This window comes from Antechinus flavipes, chromosome 1 (assembly GCF_016432865.1).
Source record: "Antechinus flavipes isolate AdamAnt ecotype Samford, QLD, Australia chromosome 1, AdamAnt_v2, whole genome shotgun sequence".
In the NCBI taxonomy this organism is placed as follows: domain Eukaryota; kingdom Metazoa; phylum Chordata; class Mammalia; order Dasyuromorphia; family Dasyuridae; genus Antechinus; species Antechinus flavipes.
Window position 1 is genome coordinate 584,219,788 of NC_067398.1, and position 24,562 is coordinate 584,244,349.

Sequence of the window (24,562 nt, forward strand, 5' to 3'; positions counted from 1 at the left end):
GGAGACAACATGCAAACAACTGTATCTATGCAACTAAAACAACAATATAAATTGAAGATAATCTCACAGGGAAGACTATAATAGTGAGACAGGTTTTTTTATTGAAGGTAGAATTTGAACTGAGTCTTGAAAAACGTAAGGAGATCTAGGGGTTTGTGTGGAGGGGGAAGAACATTCTTGGCATGGGAGATGAAGTGTGAGTAGCAGCAAGAAAGCTGGTATAGCTGGGCTATGAAATTTGGAGCAGAGAAAGGTGTCAGAACATGAAAAAAGGAGAGATCAGGTGCTTAATAGGGTTTTATATTTAATCTTGGAAATATTCAGGAATTATTCTCAGTTTATTGAGAGTTTGTATGGAGATATGTTTAGAACTGTATTTTAGAAACTTTTTCAGTTTGTTTCATGATTAAATTTTTATTTTATTAAAAATTTTTAAAAAAGTTTTATAACATTTTATTTTTTATAATGGCTTTTTATTTTTCAAAATATATGCCAAAAAACAAACAAAATATATGCAAAAGATTGTTTTCAACATTTGTCCTTGCAAAACCTTGTATTCTGTATCTTTCTCCCTCCTTCTTGTTCCCTCTTGCTTAGACAGTAAGTAATCCAGTACAGGTTGAATGTATGCAGTTCTCATATTTCCACATTTATTATGCTGCACAAGAAAAATCAGATCAAAAAGGAAAAGAAAAAAAGCAAGTAAATAACAACAAAAAAAGGTGAAAATACTATATTTTGATCCCTATTCAATCTCCATAGTTCTCTCTCTGGATGTGGATGGCACTTTCCATCCGAAGTCTATTGGAATTGCCTTGAATCACCTCATTGTTGAAAAGAGCCAAGTTCATCACAGTTGATCATCACATAATTTCTTTGGTGCTATATACATTGTTCTCTTGGAACTCACTTCACTTACTTCATATAAATCTCTCCAGGCCTTTCTGAAATCATCCTGTAGTTGTTTCTTATAAACAATAATATTCCATAAAATTTATATATAATAACTTATTCAGCCGTTCTCCAACTGATAGGCATCCATTCCGTTTCCAGTTCCTTGGCACTACAAAAAGGGCTGCTATAAACATTTTTGCACATGTGGGTCCTTTTATGAGTAAATTTTTAGACCACTTAATGAAGGAAGATTAAACACTTTTTTATAGTATATTTTTTGAGAAATGACTTTATATTTTTTTGACTGAATTTCAACATATTGATATCAGAACAGTATTGTAATTTGTTTTGAGAACTTTTTAATGTACTTATGGATAGGACTTAACATTTGAATGTAAAATATTGTTAATCTGGAACCCATTTTTGTCCCATCAGAATATATATAGAATAGTTGCTTATTATGTGTAGTGTATGATGAATAGAAGAGGATAGCTCCTTTAATGTAGAAACTGCAAATCATTTCAACAGGTCTGTGCTTCTTCTTGGCATTATGTTTAATGCCTTTGTTTTTTGTTTCCTTTTTTTTTTTAAATTAAAAATAGGATGATCATGAAAGTTGTGGTTCTAGTTCAACTAACAGAAGTGCTACTGAGAACACAAAATCATCAGTGAAACCAAGACGAATACAGCAAGCTACCCCTACAGACCCTGACTTACCACCAGGTAACTCAAAATGAAATTTATGAAAGTGCAGGAAAATTAAATAACTATTTGGAGGATTTGAAGAATCTGTCCTGATGAATGCAGATATTTTTTCCATTAAGGCAGTTGTCTTCCCTTTCTGGCTAAATTCCTCAGTATCTTTCAGCTTGTTCTGTCCTCTTTCCTTCCCCAGTTCAATCTGTTGTTAAAGCCTTTTGATTTCATCTCTTGAACATGAATCTTCTTTTGATACTGCATGATAGCTGATGAAATAATTAAGTGAAATATTATAGTTTGAGAAGAGAAGAGTATCCAGAACAGAGGCTGTAAGACACTTATGATTAAAAGGCATGAACTAAATGATCTGGCAAAGGAGACTGAGGAAGAATGGTTAAATAGGTAGGAGAACCAGGAAAGTGATATCATGAAGATCTAAAAAAGAAAGTGTTAAGGAGGAGAGAGTGATCAACCGTGTCACAGAGGCTACAGAGAGATGGAGAATGAAAATGAGATCATTAGGTAACTTTGGAATTAAGAGATCATTAGTAACTTTGGAGAGAGCAGTTGCAATGGAATGTTAAAAGCTGAAGTTGGATTGTAAGAAGAGAGAAAGAAGAGGAAGTGGAATTACCTGCTCTAGACAACCTTTTCAAGGAGTTTAGCCACAAGGACAGAAGATATAGAACAATAGTTAGCAGGGCTAGAAGGATCAAGTAAGGGTTTTTTGAAGATTGAGGAGAAATAGGAATATTTGTAGGCATTGTTGGTGAAGTTGTGAAATGATCCAGCCAAATTGGAGGGCAATTTGGAACTATTTCCAAAGGACTATCAAACTATATGTACTCTGACCTAGCAGTGCTATTACTGAGCCTGTATCCCAAAGAGATCATAAAAGAGGAAAAAGGACTTACATGTGCAAAAATGTTTGTGGCATCTCTTTTTGTAGTGGCAAGAAACTGAGTACATGCCTATCAATTGGGGAAATGACCGAATAAGTTATAGTATATGAATGTTATGGAGTATTATTAAGAAAGAACCAGATAATTTTGATAATTAGTGCCTTATAATATAATTAACATCTGATATTGCTAATCTCCTTTCTTTAGGTTATTTTTTATATTTGATATTCATGATTTTTTGTTCTTCCAAATGAATTTTGTTATCTATTTGTGTTTTTGTTGTTGTTGTTGTTATTTATTCTAGCCCAATAATTTTTTTTAGTAATTTAATTGGGATGGCATTGAATTACTATGTTAGGTAGAATTGTCATTTTTGTTATATTAGCTCTGCCACTCTAACAACAATTAATTTTTCCCCAGTTATTTAAATCTGATTTTATTTGTATGTTTTATAATTATGTTCATATAGTTCTTGAATTTTTTTTGGCAGGAATTTTATGCTATCTATAGAAATTTTGTGCTATCTGTAGTCATTTTAAATAGGATATCTCTTACTATTTCTTTTGATATGTAGAAATGCTGATGATTTACATGGATTTATTTTATATCCTGGTACTGTGCTAAAATTATTATTTCATTGTACTTAAATTGTCAAATTAATGGCATGTAATTGGGTAAAAGAGACTCATAATAGTTGTTATGATTTCATCTTCATTAGTGGTATATTCATCCTTTTCATTTTTGATATAAGTGATTTGATTTTTCTTTCTTTTTCAAAATCTTAGTAATCAGATTTTATGTTTTGTTCTTTTTATAAAACCAGATCTTATTTTTATTTATTAATTCAGTGAATTAATAAATTTTATTAATAAAATAGTGAAATTAATGAATTCTTACATTCAGTTTTATTAATATCACTTTTAATTTTTTGGATTTCCAATTTTTGTTTAAGGTTTTTTACTTTGTTCTTTTTCTAGCTTTTAAAAATTATATACCCACTTTATTGGTGTGCTCTTTATTTTATTGATATAAGCATTTATAGATGTAAATTATCACCTGATTTCTGCTTTTTGCAGTTTTGGTGTGTTGTTTTCTATATTGTTGGTATGTTGTCTCATTAATATCTTTTTCTTTAATAAAAGTATTATTACTATTACTTGTTCCTTAATCCACTGATTCTTTAAAACTAGAATATTTAGTCTTCAATTAATCTGTTTCCATGATTCTTTATTAAGTATGAATTTTATTGCAATATGAACTGAAAAGAATATATTTAATATTTCTACCTTTCTACATTTAACTATAAAAGTTTTTGCCTCAAAATATTAATTTTTCTAAAGGTACCATGACTTACTAAGAAAGGACATATTCCTTTCTATATCCCTTCAGTTCTCTGTAGATACAGCTCATATCTAGCTTATCTAAAGATTCTGTTCATTTCCTTGACTTCTTTGTTTATTTTTTGGTTAAATTTATCTGGTTAAGGAAGGTTGAAGTATCCCACTATTATAATTTTGCTATTGATTTCTACTTCTAAATCATTGAGCTTTCCCTTTCAAAGTATGGATGCTATAGCATTCGGTATATATAGGTAGATGTTGATATTACTTCATTATGTATGTTTATCACATTATCGTATTATATTATTTTTATCATATTATAGTTAACCTGTTTGTCTCTCTTAACTTTATTTTGATCATGATTGAAACTCTTACTTGTTTTAATCAGCTGAAGCTTAATTCTCCATCCTTTTACTTTTACTGTATATATGGCTCTCATTTTAAAATATATTTCTTGTAAACAACATAATGTTGCATTCTGGTTTTTAATCCATTCTGCTTCCAATTTCTGTTTTATATCTTTACCTTCTTAATCATCTGTGTTTGTTGGACTTGTCTTCTCATGTATCCTCCATATAGAAACATCTATTCAGTTATCCAAAGGACTTCCTTTAGCTTTTTAAAGAAAAATTTTATTATTAAATTAAAAATAAAAATCACCTGATGATTAATATAAATGAGCAGAAAAGCTAAGAAATTTGAGCCATTTTGACTTTTACAAAGGTATACAAGCCTGCCAAATGTTTGTTTTTTAAGATGTTTAAAGGCTGTATCTGTTATTGCTTTATTAACATTCCAGTGATAAAAATATTAGTGTCTTTCTTAAAAATGAGCCATATTCTTTTAGCGTCTGTTGTGATTTTAATATAGTAGAATTATTTTTTGGACATACTAATGCTAATTTATTCATAGTGGCTTTTAGTTGAAACATAGAATTAGATTGAAACTAAAATTAAGAAAATTTGCATTTATAATCCATAAGGTATTATATTAAACATGATTCCATTAAGGTTTGTAGTATTTGAGAGACACTTAGATATTCTGTGACATTAGAAAAATGCTAGAAATAATCCCCTTTGCCCCCAAAAGTTGTTTTCAAAAGATACGTTTTAAATAATATATTTGTGTATATTTAATTGCAAAATATGAAATTGCAAGCTTACTTTTGTAGAGTTCTAGAATAAGATTGGTAATTATTGAGGAATCATTAAATCTACATTACTTTATGGTAAGATCTATGTATCATATATAAGACATATTGCACAAGTGTGATATACCCCACCCATAAAAAATTATATTCTAATGGGAGAAAGAACAGATGTTGAGAAATAGTGGCCCAAAAAGGATGTTTTGTTTTGGGAAGTCACTGGGATGGTGGGTGGAGATGTAGGGGGAGTTGGTTTACACTCATTTTCCAGCAAAAATGCCAGTTTTGATAATTTTTTTTCTTTTGTTTTTTTAAATCATCATAATTTTTTTACTAGTTATCCCTTTTATCCTACCTCCTCCTAGAGAGCCATTCTATATAAATTTTTTTTAATTAAGAAAAAAGAGAGAAAGAAAACAACACAACTGATTTATACATCAAAATGTCTAAAATATATATCCAGTGTTCCAAATTTGTGGACCATTTGTCTTGCCACAGGAGTGGGATGGAAGTATCTTCTTATTTCTCTACTTTGGGACCATTCTTGTTTTTTATAATTTTATAATATTTGGTTTCAACTGTGTTTTCATTTTTCTTTCCATTTTATTGTTATATAGTAATTTTGTATATTATTTTCTTCATTCTATTTAACTCTGCATTATCAGATTGTATGAATATTTTCATGTTTCTCTTTATTTTTAAAATTATTAATTTCTTAAAGTATATTACATTACATTCATTTGCCAAAGTTTGTTTGGTTATTCTTAATTTGATGGACATTCACTTTATTTCTAATTCTTTCTTACAACAAAAAGTGCTACTATAAACAAATAAGTAAACAAGGGAGACCTTTTTTGTTTTTGACAAATGCCCTCTTTGTGAGTAGGAGTCTACCCCTGTCACCCTGGGCAAATTATTTAACTTCTGTTTCTCTCAGTTTCCTTAACTGCAAAACATGGATTATAACAGTATTTATTTCACAAGTTTGTTATTATAAAAAAAAAAAAAGATACTTACCATAGTGCCTAGCACACCATAGGTGATATATAAATGCTTCCCCTTTTTCTTTTCCTCTTCTCTTCCTCTTCCTTCATTCATGTAATCGTATCCTGGGAGTCTTGTTCTGCTACATATCTTTAAAATTGTGTGGAACACATTCACTATTCATTTTTTGTTTCTTAACCTTTACTAGATTGGAAGAAGCTAGGTTATAAAGGGCTTTAGAAGCTAAACAGAGGATTTTTTTATGGCGTTTTGAAGGTGAGAAAGAGCCATTGGAATTTGTTGAGTGTGAGGTGGTAGTGATGTATTGAGACCAGCACTTTGGGAAAATGAAACATTTGAAACCTTAAGAGAGAATTGTAGAGAAACAAGGCATGGAGAGCAACTAGCAGCCTGTTGCAATAGTCCAAATTCTTGAACCAGGTTAGTACAAATGTCTGAGGACAGAAGGGGGCATATATAAGAGTTGTTATTAAGGTAACATGATAGAACTTAGCATCCAATTGGTTATGTGGGAGGAAGAGAGGAGGATAGAGAGATTGAGAGTCAGGAGGAGAGAGAAACAAGGAGGGAGGGAAGGAGAGAGAGGGAGAGGCAGACAGAGAGAGAGAGGAGAGACAGACAGAGAGAGAGCGAGTCTTTCTCCTTCCTTCTCCTTTTAAAAAGAGTCTGCATTCTAATAGGGGAAGGTAATTCATCATTAGAAATTGAACAAAACAAGAGAAAGAGAAGCAGAACTGAAGGAGGAATTAATGTTGAATGGGACTGGCTTAGGCTTCTCCCCAATATGGAAACCTCAGGAGGGACTCAGTGGTGAGAGGAGGGAAGTAGAGAAGTAGAAAGATATCCTAGATAGAATAAGAAGACCATTTTCATTGAATGAGGTTCCAGAGTAAGAAGACAGCTGATGCTTGATGGGGAATTCCAGTTGGTACTCTGCTAAGTACTGGGAATACAAAGAAAGGCAAACAGTCTGTCTCTACAGGAGCTTATATCCTAATGGAAGAGATAATTTCATACCAATTCACCTTCTTTCTTTATGCTCGATGATTACACAATGTATATGTGAAAACTAGTGAAAATAAAAATATAGGAATAATGATAAAATAATAAATATAGGAATAATGATAAAATCATAAAAAACTTATTATAATGAAAACAAATTAAGAAAGCATTGGTTTGTTAGACAAAAGAACATTGGGATATATTTATGTGCGGATTTTTCTCTCTTTTTTTGGATTTTAAATCTGTATTGCATATTTTCCTTTGGTTTTCTTTTTCGTTATCCTAAAGAAGATTATGTGATTCTTAACTGAAGAATTTTGTCTTCTAGTAAGTTATTTGTAAGAATGTAGAAAAATTTAATGAAAGACATCTTTTCCTTTTGTTTTTCATTTTTCAGGCTATGTGCAGAGCTTAATTAGACGAGTTGTAAACAATGTCAATATTGTTATAAATAATCTCATATTAAAATATGTGGAGGATGATATTGTTCTTTCAGTCAATATTACTTCTGCAGAATGCTACACAGTAGATGAATTCTGGGATCGAGCATTCATGGACATTTCTGGTAGGTAAACTGATAGTTTTCCTTTTTGTATAAAAATTGCAGCATTTTAATTTTTAAAATATAATTTATCAGCTTAGGATCGTTTGTCAAGTATCTGCTTTGTGCAGAGCATTGTATTAGATGTTGGGAAAGATGTAAAATTTTCATAAAAGATAGTTTTCTTATTTTCTGTTTTTTCCTACTTGTCTGGAGTTCTCAAAATTGAGCTCAAAAGTTAAGTTGTTAAAGGGTTATATTAAAGGTAATATACACTATCATTTAGTTCAATTCTATGAGTTCTGGAACTGAGTAATAGGAGTGATTCATCTGGTTATATCTTAATAGAGGCAAAGAAAGGAGAGTGTGTGTGTGTGTGTGTGTGTGTGTGTGTGTGTGTGTGTGTATGTGTGTGTGTGTAAAATTCAATAAAAGTTGAGTCCTCTTGAAGCATTTTCTTAGGTATTATTTTCTTAGATTTTATTTTTACATTTTTCTAACTAAAGCTGTTTTGAATTAATTTGAATTTCTTCCCTTTACATTCCTTCTTCTATTCTTCTAGGAAAGGTACTAATATACATTGAAATGCCCCAAAAGATTAGATTGTAGATATAGATATAGGAAAACAAAACAAAACTGAGTAACACAGGAATTCAATAATCAGTCATTCATGATTTGAAAAGTCAGAAGTTGCAGGGTAAGTTCCTGGCACTGGCACCAAGTAGCTCTGTCAGTTTAGTTTAATTATATGACCTTTTTATCATATGTAAAATGAAGATAATATCACTTATAGGACTCACATTTTGAAGATGACAAAATGACACGTAAAAGTACTTTTAGAATTATAAAATAATGGGATACTAATTAGATATTATTTTGTAATGAATAAAGTTCTAGATATTGATTTGGAAGGTGGATTTTATGTATGTAAAATGCTTTGCAAATTTCAAAGTGCTGTGTAAAGTATTATTACTGTTTAAGAAGTGCTTTAAAAAACAAAGTATAGAATTAGGTTCTAGAGGAGGGACTAAAAAGACTTTGGTACAATTTTAGCTATTGGATATTCCACACAAAAAAAAGAGCCCTTAGAAATAAAGGTTTTGTTATATTTTCATTATTTATTGGGGGAGAAATTTGGACTTTTATTGGTTACTTAATATTCTTGGAAAGTACTAATTTTGGATAAAGAGGAGAAAAGAGAAAAATCTCAATATCTCTTCTGTGTTTCTTCTTTATTATATTTTATATCTTTGAGTATATTTATAAAATATGTAAATTTGGAACATTATTAGTTTATATATTCTTTTAAAAAAATCTCTTCTTGTGTAAAGCTGTTGAATGAAATGTAGAATATATGTGAAAGCATATGATAAAGACCACTAATAAAACAGGCTCAATCCCACACATATGCATAACTCTGATTTTGCACCAACTAAAATTCTCTTTGGATTTTGAAATGTTAGAAGATAGCCTGAGGGTTTTTTTTTTTTTTTTTTTTTTTTTAACATTCTTAGTAAGATGGAAACTTTGCACCTTGACTGAATGGACTTGGATACTTTTGCTATTGAAATAAGACCTGTGAAAGGAATTAGAGTTAAAATGTTTTCCATATTTTTGTCTTTAATTTGTGATTTTGAGTTGTCAATTAGCCATTTTTTAAATTCTACTGTATCTCTAATTAACTTTAATTTTTGTTTTCCTCTTTTTCTTTTTAGCAACTGACCTAGTACTGCGGAAAGTTATAAATTTTTCTGACTGCACAGTTTGTCTTGATAAGAGGAATGCTAGTGGTAAAATTGAGTTTTACCAGGATCCTTTGCTATACAAATGTTCCTTTAGAACTCGACTTCATTTTACTTATGATAACCTGAATTCCAAGATGCCGTCAGTCATTAAAGTAAGTGCTCCAAATAGTGCTTTTTTCTTTACTTCAACTGTCGAGTTAACTATTTTTGTCTGGCTTCCTTGGTTTATTTTATTTTATTTTATTTTTTAGCTTATAAGCGTATACTTTTCCCATTCTAGTTCTTAAAAGTTGCATTTCAGTGGTTACCTTTCTACATTTTACTTCTCTAGAAAAGCACCTTTACTTTGGTTAATTTTGACTTGACCAATGTACATATAAATATATTAATTTGAATAGTTATGCACACATTTAAAATTGAAATAATGGTAGTATGACTTACGTAGGCTTTTTAGTGATCTTTTACTCAAAAATTCCAATGGTCCAGTTTGGGTATTTACCAGATAATAAATTTGTATAATTTTTTTCTAATGACATCTGAATAGTTTCTGCTTCAGGGCTCTTAAAAAAGTGGCTTGAATTGCTTTTCATTTTTTGTAGCACCAATTTAAGATAGCCAGCATAATTATTGATTGAAGGGGCTTAGTGCAGAGGCATTTATTAAATGTTTGTTATATGGCAAACATCATCTAAGTGCTGAAGATAAAAATAGAAAGGCAGAACAAATTTTTTGTGTGTACTTTGATTGATGGAGACAATACAAAAGAAAGTCCAGCCACAGTACAGTGAATAGGGCCTGGAAAGTCCTAGTGCAGGGAAGGGAATGATGACATTTTGTCATTTCTCATAACATTTTGATCAATTTAAAATTTGATAAACATACATTAAAGTATACAGGAGAAATTTCACATTTCAAATCAGATCAACAGCTATTTATTAAGTGCCTGTTCTACATCCAACCTGAGCTCAGCACTAGGGACACAGGACAGAAGAGCAGTCCCTACTTTCGTGGAACTCACAGTCTAATGGGAGAGATGATATGTAAGCAGTAGAAAAAAGACACATATATATTGTCAATACCATTCTTATTCTTTATGTAACAGATTAATATTGTGTGATGTCTCCTTTATGTCTGGGCTAAACTGTATTTTTTGGCAATTCCTGTACATGACATTGCATCTCTCATATCTTTGCCTTTGCATGAATTGTTGCCAAATTTTGGTAGACATTGTTATTCCCATTTCATAGACTTCTAGCTTCCTTCAAAGATTAGCTTATGTTTCATGTTCTATGGGAAAACTATCTTGGTCCTCTCAGTTTCTAGTCCCTTTTCTCAGAATCCACTTTGTATTTAACTTTTTATGTACTTGTGTCATCTATTTTCCTTTTTTCACAGCATCCTTCTTCCTCAGCCCCCTTCTTTGAAGACAGGAAGGAATTCATTTTGTTTTTGTATTCAAAATGATTGACAAAAGCAGTTGTAAATTATTCTTGAATCAAAGTGGATCTCTTAAGACATTCTATTCTCATTCTACTTTTGAACAATTACAACTTTAAAGAACTTTTTACTTACATCAATTCTAAATTTTCTTCTTTGTAGCTTGCACTTATTATTTCTAGCATTGGCTTTTGGGACCAAGTGAAACTTGACTTATAGCTTCTTCAAAACTTATGACATTCCATATCCTTCCTTTTCTTCTTTCTTCTTTTCTCTAGGTCATATATCTCTAGTTCTTCATTTGATGAAGTGTGATATTGAGGTTATTCACCATCCTGGTCACTGTTCCCCGGATGCATTCCAGCTTAATAGTCTTTGTTTTGAATGTGTTGACCAGAACCCAGTATAATGATAGATATAGTTTGGGCATAGTAGAGTACAACGATACTGTTACCTAGCTGTGAATACTGTTTTTCTTGAGGCAATCTAAAAAACCATTGCTTTTTTGTCTACATATCACATTGATTCGTTTTGCATTTATATTGCATTAATGTTAAAATGACTATGGGTATGCACATTTCACTTAAAACTTTATAATAACTTTTCTTACATTATTTTATTTGTTCTTCACAATTATCTCCTTTTTATAGATGAGGAAACTGAGGCAAACAGGTTAAGTGACTTGCTCAGGGTCACATAGCAAGTAAGTGTTTGAGTTGGTTTTAAATCCAGGTCTCTGATTCTCAGTTCAGTATCCTATCCATCACAGTGACACTAAAACCATTCTTTCTTCTTCTTCTTTTTTTTTTTTTTCTTTTTGCTGAGGCATTTGGGGTCAAGTGACTTGCCCAGGGTCACAAAGCCAGGAAATACTAAGTGTCTACGGTCAGATTTGAACTCAGGTCCTCCTGACTTCAGGGCTAGTATTCTATCCACTGCACCACCTAGCTGCCCCAAAACCATTATTTTTCAAGAAAAGACCTTTTGGTAAAATTTTAGAACTATACTTTATATAATGTTAGTATGTTCTCTAAACATGTACTGTGAATCTAAAAGCTTAAAGTTCTCTTGGTAACCTAAAGTTAATTTTTTTTATTTGTTTAGAGATGTAAGATCTTAATGCCAAATTTTGACATGGAATGAATTTTTATCTTTAGCTGTTGTAGCATGTAAGTCAGGTCATTTGGTGATCTCACAACATTTTATTTGCCCATTGAAATATGCATTTATATCCTTCTTTTGTACCAGCCAGCTTTGTAAACCAATGTTAATCTGTCTCCTTTTCACTTAGATCAATTCAGACTTATCTGGTGAAAGATCTATAGTTTTTTGGGTTTTTTTTAATACTGTGCTCATATGGGGGTTTTTAACTTTGAAGCTATAAAATTTGTTGCAATTTGTATGTCTCCCTTGTCTTTTTTTGCAATTGGTTGTTTCATTTTTGATCTGAGTGGCTTCCATTTAGTACACAGATATTTTGTATTTACATCTTTGAAATTAGAAAGAAATTCTTTTTGGAATTAGAATGTAGCTCACTGCTGCTTCCATGCCTTGTTTATCAGAGCACATGGATGTTTATTTAAATGACTTCCATGTGTACAGGCTTGTGCTGAAAGAGATATAAAGTTTAAATAAAGTATTATCACTCTCCTCATAGGAATTGCCTTTTGGTAGGTCTGGATTGTTATAATGTATAATATTGCATAATAAGTACCTTGTAAAGATGGCAACACTGGAAGGTACCATCTGGAGGAAGATCCATCAAAATAGACAAGAAAGGTGACATAGGAGGAGATACACTGGAGATAGTGGTGCCGTGAAAATCTAGATGAGACTGCCATGAAGCAGAGGGTGAGCAATAGTGTCGGAGGCTAAAGAGAAGTCAAAGAGCATGAGAATTGAGAAAAGGCTACCGGATTTGCTAATTCTGAGGCTTTATCACTTACACCATGCACTGCCACTTTTGTTCCTACACACATGCTGCTGAACAAAAGCAGATAAAAATCACAGAAACACTGTATAATATTGTATAACATAACACATAACACTGCATAACATAAAAAGATTTATTTTGATAAGCCTGAGGATTGGCAAGGTGCAACAAGGAATATCAAATGATCAGGAACTCAAGAGAAGAGAATAATGTAGAATTGAACTGGTTTACCAAGGAATCAAGAAGGAGAAAAGAATACAGAGAGAGTGGATAGTGCAAGGCATATGCCCTAGGAAAAATTGGGGGGATGGGAGCAATGGATTGTAGGTTATGGAGTGGATGAATAGTAGAGCTTTTTATGAGAAAGCAGAGGGAGAGAGGAATAGTTAATACATTATGATTGAGGAAATTTTGGAAATCTTGAACATAGAAGTGATATTTTTGTAGGTGATAGCAAGATCAAAATTATGACCATCCTTGTAATTGAGAATGGGATGAAGTAGGAGGTTCTTGGAAGTGCGGAGATTGAGGAACTGAGTGCTTAGGGTATTGGAAAGAGGGTCAGTGGGTATTTTGAAATTCCCTAATATGAGAGCAGAAGTTGGAGTAGAAAGGAAAATTATTAGCCAGGTATGAAACTCATTGAGAAGGGGGATTGACCTGCATTTGTATAGACAATACCTCTAAGAATTTTGATTGGGTAGTAGATATGAATAGAGGAAGAGAAGTGATTGAGTGAAGCAGAAAGGGCTAGAACCTGGAAGTGGCAGTAGAGGGCAAGGGCTATTATTATTATTGTGATAACCCAACAAGAGTTTTTGTTTTTGTTTTTGTTTTTCTGTAGTATTTTATTTTTCCAAAAACTTGTAAAGAGAGTTTTCAACATTAATTTTTCTAAATTTTTTCTGAATTTTTCTCCCTCCCTCTTTTACCTCTCTCCCCAAGACAGTAAGCAATCTGATATAAGGTAAATATGTGCAATCCAAATGTATTTCCATATTTGTCATGTTGTGCAAGAAAAATCAGACAAAAAGGGAAAGGAAAAAGCAAAGAAACACTTCCCCCCCCCCCCCAAAAAAAAAAAAAAAAAGCTGACAGTACTATACTTTGATCCACATTTAGTCTCCATAGTTCTCTCTCTGGATGTGAATAGCATTTTCCAGCCCAAGTCTATTGGAATTGCCTCCAACAAGAGTTTTCAATCCCTATCTAGATGACAAGAAGGGATACTCAAAAAAATTCTACTTTTGGATAAGTTCATTTGTTAGGAAAATTATCCATATATATTTCTGTAACTTATCATCTTCTCTAGTTTTTGCCCTTAAGTCAAATTGATTCTAATTCCTGTTTCACATCACATTTTCCATGTGAACCACTTTGTAGACCATCCTTATTATCTGCCTAAGAGAAAGTAAAAAGAGGAGAGGATTTTTATATGTAGTGCAAAGTGAAATAAATACTCTTCAAATGTCCAACAGTTTTCTCACTAAATTATGAAGCTAGGACATCTTCAGGATGTTTTAGATAGGGATATGAGGTAGAGACTTGATTGAAATCTCAGTCAGAAATGGATTAACAGAGAAACCTCTAACTTGAAGGAGTTTTAGAGCATGGCTACTAATACAGTATTTTTAAGCTTGTTTATAATAAGTTGAAATTCAAGATGTTTAGTTTTCTTCCCTTTTGAAATAGTTTCCTTCCTCATTTATTCATTTTAAAATTTTATGATTTCTGAAAAAAAATTATGATTTTTATTATGAAAAAGTTCATTTTCCCTTTTCTCTTTCACATGGCTTACAGATATTTCAGCAGGTAGTAGAAATAATTTTTTTTTTGAGAATCAAAACTTTATATTTTAGCTACTTTCATTTCCATTTATGTTCCTTTTTCCTTATGGATTTATTTTTTGGCAATTTTACATCCTTCTTGTTAGCAATTCATCTTATTTCTGTCCTGCCACTAATTGATATTAGATAATAATTAGATTGTGTTGAAAACTATTAATTATTAATTATTCAAATTAATTCAAACACATTCAAAAAACATTCTGGAAGTTGTATTTCATTTGGATTTCCATTTTTTTGAGACTATCAGTGTTTTATTATTTAGTGTTTCTACAATCGTGATTTTAGTATTTTCTATGCTTACATATGTCTTCAGGATATATATAAATTTTCTTTGTGGAACAAAAAAATAATAGTCACATGAAAATTTTGCTAAGATGGGTTCATGTGACATTTACTACCAAATTTTACAAGGAATGATTCTATTTATTGCTGAAAACTGACATAATTATTTACAACATAATAGTATTTTGCTTATAGGGTGGATATATCTATATCTATATCTATATAGATACATATATATATATTTATAAGTTTTCATTTCTGTGCACGTAATTTTCTATCTAAAACATTTTTCCTGAAAAAAAAAAAATTAGTTTGATTTCAGTGAGATTAAGGCAAGTGCCTTTGCTTTGTATATATTTTTTTGCAATTCAAGAATACAGTATGAAATTTATGTATGTTTTCTATTAAAAAAGCATTCCCTTTAAACATGTTTTCCATTACTTTCCTGTCCTTTTTACTCAGATTCATACACTAGTTGAGAGTTTGAAGCTTTCCATCACAGATCAACAACTCCCAATGTTTATTCGTATAATGCAACTAGGTGTTGCCCTTTACTATGGAGAAATAGGAAGTTTTAAAGATGGAGAAACAGAGGATCTCAACTGTCATACTAAAGATATATTAGGAAGCATTCCAGGTAAGTTTAATGATTAGAGAAAAAAAAAAGACAAAATAATTCACGTTCTTTTTAAATGTCTTTCACTTACAGGAAATTTACAAAAGCATAGATAAAGCTAATTTTTGTTATTCTGTAATATTTTGAGATTATTTTCACTAGTTGGTCATTCATAATATTATAGACTTTTTCTTTGAAACTTGCTTTCATAATAAAAATTGAATACTATTTGTGACCAAGATAGACATTTTAAAGAAGTTAAGACAACGTAGTTGGAAGATTTCTATAGTCCAGTTAGAAAATAGTAAATTGGTAATACTTTAGATTTTGATAGTCTAGACTTTGATGTAGCATATGGTGACCAGAAGTCCTGTATTTTAAGGCTTTTCAAGTTATTACACATATTGTCTCTGTGTTCTCAGGCATTTTTTGAGAATAGAAACGAATCTCTGTTTAGGTGTAAGAATAGAAATAGGAAGTGCCTATATAGTTATATATATACATATATATATATATAGTTATAATTATATCAGCATTTTACTATATATAGAAATATATATGCATATCTAGTTTGGATAAAATATTCCCACCATCAATTGAGGATGCAAACTATATATATATATATAACCTTTTGCAGTGTTAAAATCTTGCTGAACTAAGATTTGTATTTTTGTGTGATTTGCTAAGAGTCTTCAGTTTTTATAGTTATCCCCCCTTTTTTTTTAAAGTATTTCACAACACTTGTACAGAAATATTTTCTTTTTTCTTTTAATAGCTTTTTATTTACAAGTTATATGCATGGGTAATTTTATAGCATTGACAGTTGCCAAACCTTGTGTTCCAATTCTTCCCCTCCTCCCCCTCCCCCCCCCCCCCCAAGACGGCAGGATGGCCAATACATGTTAAATATGTTAAAGTATAAATTAAATACAAAATGAATATACATGTCCAAACCATTATTTTGCTGTACAAAAAGAATCGGACTCCAAAATATTTTACAGTTAGCCTATGAAGGAAATCAGAAATGCAGGCGGGCAAAAATATAGGGATTGGGAATTCGATGTAATGGTTCTTAGTGATCTCCCAGAGTTCTTTCACTGGGTGTAGCTGGTTCAATTCATTACTGCTCCATTAGAATTGATTTGGTTCATCTTATTGCTGAAGATGGTCAGGTCCATCAGAATTGATCATAATATAGTAGTGTTGTTGAAGTATATAATGATCTCCTGGTCCTGCTCATTTCACTCAGCATCAATTTGTGTAAGTCTCTCCAGGCCTTTCTGAAATCATCCTGCTGGTCATTTCTTACAGAACAATAATATTCCATAATATTCATATACCACAGTTTATTCAGCCATTCTCCAATTGATGGGCATCTACTCAGTTTCCAATTTCGAGCAGAAGTATTTTCAAGTCATTAACAAGCATTTGTTAAATGCCTATTGTATACAAGATACTTTGCTAAGTTCTGGAATATAAAGGCAAAAAACAGTCCAAAATCCACTATATACAAGCAAAATTTATGCAGATTTAATTTGAGATCATCTCAGAAGGAAAGAACTAAGATTAAGGAATACTTGGAAATACTTCTTGTAAAAAGTTGAATTTGAGCTGAGATTTGAAGAAAGCCAGTAAAACAAGGAGAAAATGAGAAGGGAGAAAGTTCCAGTTATGGGAAAACATTGAGTGCTTCCATGCCTGGAGTCAAGGGATGTAATGTTATGTTCCAAAGATAAGGAGACTGATGTCACTGCACTGCAGAGTATGTGGAGAGAAAATAGGAAAGGGCCAGATTAAGAAAGTCTTTAAATGCATTTTATGTTTAATCTTGTAGACAATAGGTAGCTATTAGAGTTTATTTACATGTAGGATTTTTATTTTACAAATATAGGCTTACGAAAAGTTTTAACTTTGGTGAAAGAATTGTGAATTCTTTCTTTTTGCCTTTTATTTATAAGTAGATGTTAGCCTTTTAGAAGAAAAAAAATTATTTGAATTGTGACGAGGAAAATGATATCCCAAATTGAGATAGGAGATCAATTTTCATTTTTATTTGGCTTTTGAATTGTTACCCATAAACTGCTTTCCGTGGTAATTTTTAACATTATTTCTTTCTTTGTCTGCAAAAGTCACTCATATTCCTCCCAATTAGTGATTCCACTGTTCTAATGTATATCTTGTTTGACAATTGTGTAGTTTGTCTTTCTTTGGTAATTTTTTATGTACTTCACAATTAATCAGTCAGTCAACTGGCATTTATTAAGCACCTTTTAATTGCCTGGTGTACTCCTAGGTGCTGTGGATTATTATACTTCAAGTGTCTGTCACATAGTAGATACTTAAATGTCTTATTGACCAAGTGACTAAAACAATTCTTGCTTTCAAAAGTGTTTAAATTTATCAGGAGAAATAGTGTATATGAACATATCTAGAATAAATAAATTTAGAATAAGATACATACAAAAATTTATGTATATATACATAATACGGAATATTATACAGAGTTTAAACAGCATTTTCCAAAAGTCTTAATGCAGTTTTAGGCTTTAGTAGCTATAGCTAAATGACTAGGACATTGGAGTACGAAAGTTTAAAACTATACTAAGACTTTTGTCTCATCCTGAATGAGATGAACAGTAAGAGGCGAGTGTGAGCCGTTTGAGGGATTCATATAGAAGTTTTTGTTGCTTCTTTAAGGAAGTGAATGATTCCATAAAGTGAATGTAGAAGGGGGAGTACTTTCCATTTTTGGAGTAAGACTTCATTAATAAAAAGGCACAAAGATATAAGATTATGTGAAGAACAGCAAGATAATTTGTTTTGATTAGATTATAGAGTAGAAGAAGGAGAATAATGTTTAATGAGGCTAGAAAGATTGTCTGGATTTGTTTTTTGAAAGGCTTTAAAAATAAAAAGAGGAAATTATAATTGACCCTTGAAGCAACAGGGAGTAATTAGAATTGATTGAATAGGGGTTTGACATGCTCAGATAAGTGTTTAAGAAAAATCACTTTGACAATTGTTTGGAAGATTGAAGTAGGGAGGGACTATATACAGAGAGACCAATTAGAAGGCCATCCCAGTAGTCTAAGGGACAGGTGACAAAAACCTGAACTAGGATAGTGGTTTTGTGCACTGAGAGCATAACTCAGATCTGAGAGATGTTGTGGAGGTAGAAATGGCAAAATATGTGTGGTAAGCAGGAATGAAGGGACAAAGTTAACACCAATGTAATGAACTTGGGATGCTTAAAGAATTGTATTGCTTTTGACAGCAATAGGGAATTTTTAGACTATTGACCAAAATATAAATTTGACTTGGAAGTTGTATGGTGGTGGATACATCTGAGCAATTTCAAATTTCAAAGACATAGTCATGTTCAGGAAAATGTTCTAATGTTCAGGAAACAGCTTTAAGAGTAGAATTGAAAGGAATGATTTCCGCAGTTTTTTCATTTTTATTGTTGCTCAGTGTTTGGCATTACATTTTTCCTGGAAAATAATAATAATAATAATAGTGATGATAATTGTAGCATTTGTATTGCAAATATTATCTCATTTGATTTTCACAGCAACCCTAGGAAGTAGATGCTATTATAGTTGAGGAAATTGAGACAAAAGAGGTTGTGAGTTGTCCTAGCCACATAGTTATTAATAGTCTGAGACCAGATTTGAACTCAGATTTTTTTTGACTGCTGTAGAACTTTAGCCACTGCACCTTATAGCATCACATAATTCTTTATTCTTGATGTCTTATTATTTTCTCTTATCGTGAAAGAAATAGTATTGCCAGGAAGTTTCTAGACATTATTTAGAACTACCAGATAAAATATAATCTCAGGTTATCTATGTTCTTATATTTTATCAATTATGCTTAATTTATATTTCCCCCAAATAAATTTCTAGGTCTAAAACAAAAGTTACTGTTATCCAAGAGCTGATGATGAGAAGAAACATTCATTTTTAGAGCTTGTAATTTTTAACTATGCAATACTAGTAAAACAGAAACCAAATGAAATTTTGGTTATATCATCACTTCATTAAATTTACATTGTTTTCTCATTTCTGTCTACTTCACAATAAAAGGCATTAGTTGTAGTAAGAATTATGTAACATTTTGTAACAAAGTTTTGGGAAGAAGAATGTGTTTGACCTTGTCTCAAGATGTTTTTCTTTATGCTTAGTTTTAGCTTTAAAGTCAAAACATACATGTATGACTTTTGTTATATATTAGTTGTTTGCTAATATGTATAATAATTACAATAACAATAAAAGTAATAATATTTATAAAGGAGGGCTAATTTTGCCCTTTAATGGAGGTCCTTAATTTCATTATTTTACATGTTCTTAAAATGTCAGTGAAACAAATGAATTTTTTTTAAAAATTGTATTCTAGATATAGGAACATCTTCTTACCTATTCTTGACTACCCTGAAGCATGAAGACCCCTATTCTAATATGCTGAGATCTAATTGGCTCAGCATCATATATCAAAAACACTTGCTGTATAGTACTGAAATAGGGACTTTAATGCCTGGGCTTTTACAATGATAATATTCTTCTCTGATATTTAAATTTGAGGCAGTTAGATGACATAGTAGAAAATATTGGATTTGGAATCTGGAAATCGTGACTCTTTGTTTGCATATTCAGTGCTTTGCAATTGTGTTCATATAATTCCTGTGTGTGTCTTGGCAAGTCAATTCTCAAATATTTTGTACTATTTATAGTATTTTAAAAGGAATTTCTGTATTGCTTCCTGCTGAGTTTTGTTGGTAAAATGTAGGAATGATGATGATTTATGTAGATTTATTTTATATCCTGCTATTTTAATGAAGTGTTAATTGCTTCAACTAGTTTTTAAAGTTCATTTCCTAGGCTTCTCTAAATATAGCATCATATTTGAAAAGAATGATAGTTTTGTTTCCTCTTTTCCTGTATTTATTTCTTCTATTTCTTTGTCTTATTCTGTTGCTATAAGTATTGTTTCTTGTACTATATTGCATAATAATGGTAAGAATGAACATCCTTGTTTTACCCTTGATCCTACTGGAAAATTTTCCAGCTTATCCCCATCACAGATAATTCTGGTTCTTAGTTTCAAGTAGATACTTATTGTTTTAAGGAAAGCTTTGTTTATTGCTAAGCTTTCCATTGTTTTTTTTTTTTTTAAACAGGAATAGGTGTTATATATTCTTAAAAGTTTTTCTTTATCTGAACCAGTCTTGCTAGCATAAATCCAGCCTGCTTATCAATTTTTTGGTACACTTTTGAATTCTCCTTGCTAATGTTTTATTAAAATTTTATATCAATAGTCATTAGAGAAATTGGCCTATGTTTTCCCCCCTCTGTTTTCATTCTCCCTCATTTAGTTATTTTCAATATTTGAGTCACAAATAGAATTTAGTTCATTACTTGTGTTTAAAAAAAAAAACACTTTAGGTTGTATTTTGGTAGATTTCATTTGTTAATCCATCTGGTCCTGGGTTTTTGTTTTTCTTTTTGAGAGTTCATTTATCCCTTGTTCATTTTCTTTTTCAATAGACATATTTAAATCCTTTATTTGCTTTTTTTTTTTATTATAGCTTTTTATTTACAAAACATATGCATGGGTAATTTTTCAATATTGACCCTTGTAAAACCTTGTGTTTCAACTTTTCCCCTCTTTCTCCCCCACCCTTCTCTCTTAGATAGCAGAGGTAGTCCAATACATGTTAAATATGTTAAAATCTATGTTAAATCCAACATATATGTACATATTTATGCAGTTATCTTGCTGCACAATAAAAATCGGATCTAGAAAGAAAGAAAAAACCTGAGAAGGAAAACAAAATGCAAGCAAACAATAACAGAAAGAGTGGCAATGTTATGTTGTGGTCCACACTCATTTCCCAGTGTTCTTTTGCTGGGTGTGACTGGTTCTGTTAATTTCTTATCAACTGGGAACATTATTGATCATTTGGATCCTTGCATTGTTGGAGAGAGCCACTTCCATCAGAATTAATCCTCATGTAGTATTGTTGTTGAAATGTATAATGATCTCCTGGTTCTGCTCATTTCACTTAGCATCAGTTCATGTAGGTCTCTCCAAGCCTCTCTGCATTCATCCTGCTGGTCATTTCTTATAGAACAATAACATTCCATAACATTCATATACCATGAGTTATTCATCCATTCTCCAATTGGTGGATATCCCTTCAATTTCCAATTTCTAGCCACTATGAAAAGGGCTGCCACAAACATTTTTGCACATACAGATCCTGTTTCCTTCTTTAATATCTCTTTGAGATATAAGCCCAGTAATAACACTGCTGGATCAAAAGGTATGCAACAGTTAAATAACTTTTTGAGCATAGTTACAAATTGCTCTCCAGAATGGTTGGATCCATTCACAACTCCACCAACAATGTATCAGTGTCCCAGTTTTCCCACATGCCCTCCAACATTCGTCCTTGTCTTTTCCTGTCATCCTAGCCAATGTGATAGGTGTGTAGTGGTATCTCAGAATTGTCTTAATTTGCATTTCTCTGATCCATAGTGATTTAGAGCATCTTTTCATATGATTAGAAATAGTTTCAATTTCTTCATCTGAAAATTGTCTGTTCGTATCCTTTGACCATTTATCAATTGGAGAATGGCTTGATTTCCTATAAATTAGAATCAATTTTCTATATATTTTGGAGATGAGGCTTTTATCAGAACCTTTATCTTTAAAAATGTTTTCCCAATTGGAACAGAAGTGAATGCAAGGGATAATGTTGTAAAAAATTACCCTGGCATGAGTTCTATCAATAAAAAGTTATTAAAAAAATAAAATAAATGTATGCGTATATTATACACATACATTTTTTATAAAACACACAAATATCTACACACATGTGTGTATGTTTACATATATACAATAAACATATATGCATATAAAAATAAATAAAAAAATGTTTTCCCAGTTTATTGCTTTCATTCTAATCTTGTCCTCATTAGTTTTATTTGTACAAAAGCTTTTTAATTGAATTGAATTGAATTGAAATTTTCTATTTTGTGATCAGTTATGATCTCTAGTTCTTCTTTGGTCATAAGTTCCTTCCTCTTCCACAGTCTGAGAGGTAAACAATCCTATGTTCTTCTAATTTATTTATAATCTTATTCTTTATGGCGAGATCATGAATTCATTTTGAGCTTATCTTGGTGTATGGTGTTAAGTATAGGTCAATGCCTAGTTTATGCCATAGTAATTTCCAATTTTCCCAGCAATTTTTGTCAAATAATGAATTCTTATTCCAAAGACTGGGGTCTTTGGGTTTATGAAACACTAGATTGCTATAATTATTGACTATTTTGTCCTGAACTACATAGTTTTAGATTCTTATTTCTAATTGATTCTTCTATCATTTGGTTTTATACGTGATTTCATCTCATTCACAGTTATGATTCAGATTATATATTTTCTCCTAGCCTTTTCTCTTATACTTGTCCTTATCTTTGTTTCTTGCTTCTTTTTCTAGAGTTTTTCCTTATTAATTACACCATTAATCTGTGCTTTCTCTATCCCCTGCCTCTTTTTTTAAACTCCTTACTCTTCCTTTTGCCTGTTGATGATGATAATGAAATACATATATCTAAAATGTGTGTGTGTGAACGCGCGTGCGCGTGCGCGTGTATGCGTATTCTTTCTTCCTTTGACCAGTTCAGATGAGATTGAGGTTTAGCTGTGACCCATTCCCCCATATTTCCATAAAACACTAAATTTTTAGTGCATGCAGTAATGTGCAATATTTTCCACCTTTTCCTTGAATAGACTGTGTTGATCATCAAGTGTAAGATCCCTAAGGAAAATAATTGTTCATTGTTTTCTAGTGTTAATGATTGGTTTTGAATTGTGATCACAGACTTGGAACTGCAAGAGATGTTCACTTCTCATTTCATATTTAAAGAAACTGAAGCTGAAATGATTTGTTCAAGTTCACACAGCTAAAAAGTTCCTGGGACCATATTTGAACTTATGTTATCTAAATTCAAGACTAGTACCCACTATAGTACCCCCTATGCCAATTAATGTCAATTTAATTTCTTGAATTTTCTAATCCTAGATTACTCTACATACAATGAGTAAAATAATTTTCAGAGAAAAGATAAAATTCTAAAAGAAAAAAAATTGGGGGATGATCACTGCAGTGTAAATATAGCAGGGCAGGAAAGTAAACTCACTTATCATTGAAAAATTTTCAGTAAGAGTGTAAACAGTTAATTTTATATTCTTTTCAACTAAACACCCCTGTTTCCTGAGCATTCTTGTCAACTTAGAATTTACTGTAGTATAAAGATGCTTGTGAAATGTGGCTTAAATTCAAAACATAAGAAGAAAAGGCTTTTTTATTGTTATATTACTTTATATTAAAGACATTATTTTTTATCCAGAAGCTTTTACATTTAACACAAAAGAAAAGGTATTGGAACTTAAAAAAATTTAAACTATACTTTCCAGAGTATGACTAAAATGTGTGAGACATAAAACATAAATTTAACAAAAGCTCTTACTTGTGATGTTAAGTGATAGTGAATATGTGGAGGATTGAGAAGATTTTATCTATTTTTATTCTTTAGAATAAGAATAAGAAAAATGTAATTTGAATAGTTTCTAGAAAATACTTAAGAATTGCATCAAATATATGTCCCCAGAGTTCTATCTTATTAAATTAAGAAGGCGACAATTTATCAGAAAGATATTTGAATAACTAAGGCCATTAAATTCTTGGTGATCTCATCAACTTGGGTTTAATTGTCATCTCTTTGTAGAAGATTCCCAATCTGTATATTTAGCCCTGATTTCAGTTGTTATTACCAGCTACCTTCTAGACATCTTATTCTGAATGTTTGTAGGTATCTCAAATTCAACATTTTCTTTCTTTTTTTTTTATATTTTATTTTATTTTATAATAACTTTATATTGACAGAATCCATGCCAGGGTAATTTTTTTACAACATTATCCCTTGCACTCGCTTCTGTTCCGATTTTTCCCCTCCTTCCCTCCACCCCCTCCCCTAGATGGCAAGCAGTCCTATATATGTTAGATATGTTGCAGTATATCCTAGATACAATATATGTTTGCAGAACCGAACAGTTCTCTTGTTGCACAGGGAGAATTGGATTCAGAAGGTAAAAATAACCCGGGAAG

The 24,562-nt window shown here is 31.3% G+C and overlaps 1 protein-coding gene across 2 annotated transcripts in view; it reads left to right on the plus strand.

The window, feature by feature from the left end:
• VPS13B (vacuolar protein sorting 13 homolog B) overlaps positions 1 to 24,562 on the plus strand; it is a 1,012,351-nt gene that overhangs the window by 66,023 nt on the left and 921,766 nt on the right. For both annotated transcript variants that reach the window (XM_051970918.1, XM_051970917.1), the window contains 4 exons: positions 1,497 to 1,617; positions 7,387 to 7,554; positions 9,246 to 9,427; positions 15,237 to 15,411. In XM_051970918.1, the coding sequence (XP_051826878.1) occupies positions 1,497 to 1,617; positions 7,387 to 7,554; positions 9,246 to 9,427; positions 15,237 to 15,411 (646 nt within the window). The remainder of the gene's footprint in view (positions 1 to 1,496; positions 1,618 to 7,386; positions 7,555 to 9,245; positions 9,428 to 15,236; positions 15,412 to 24,562) is intronic.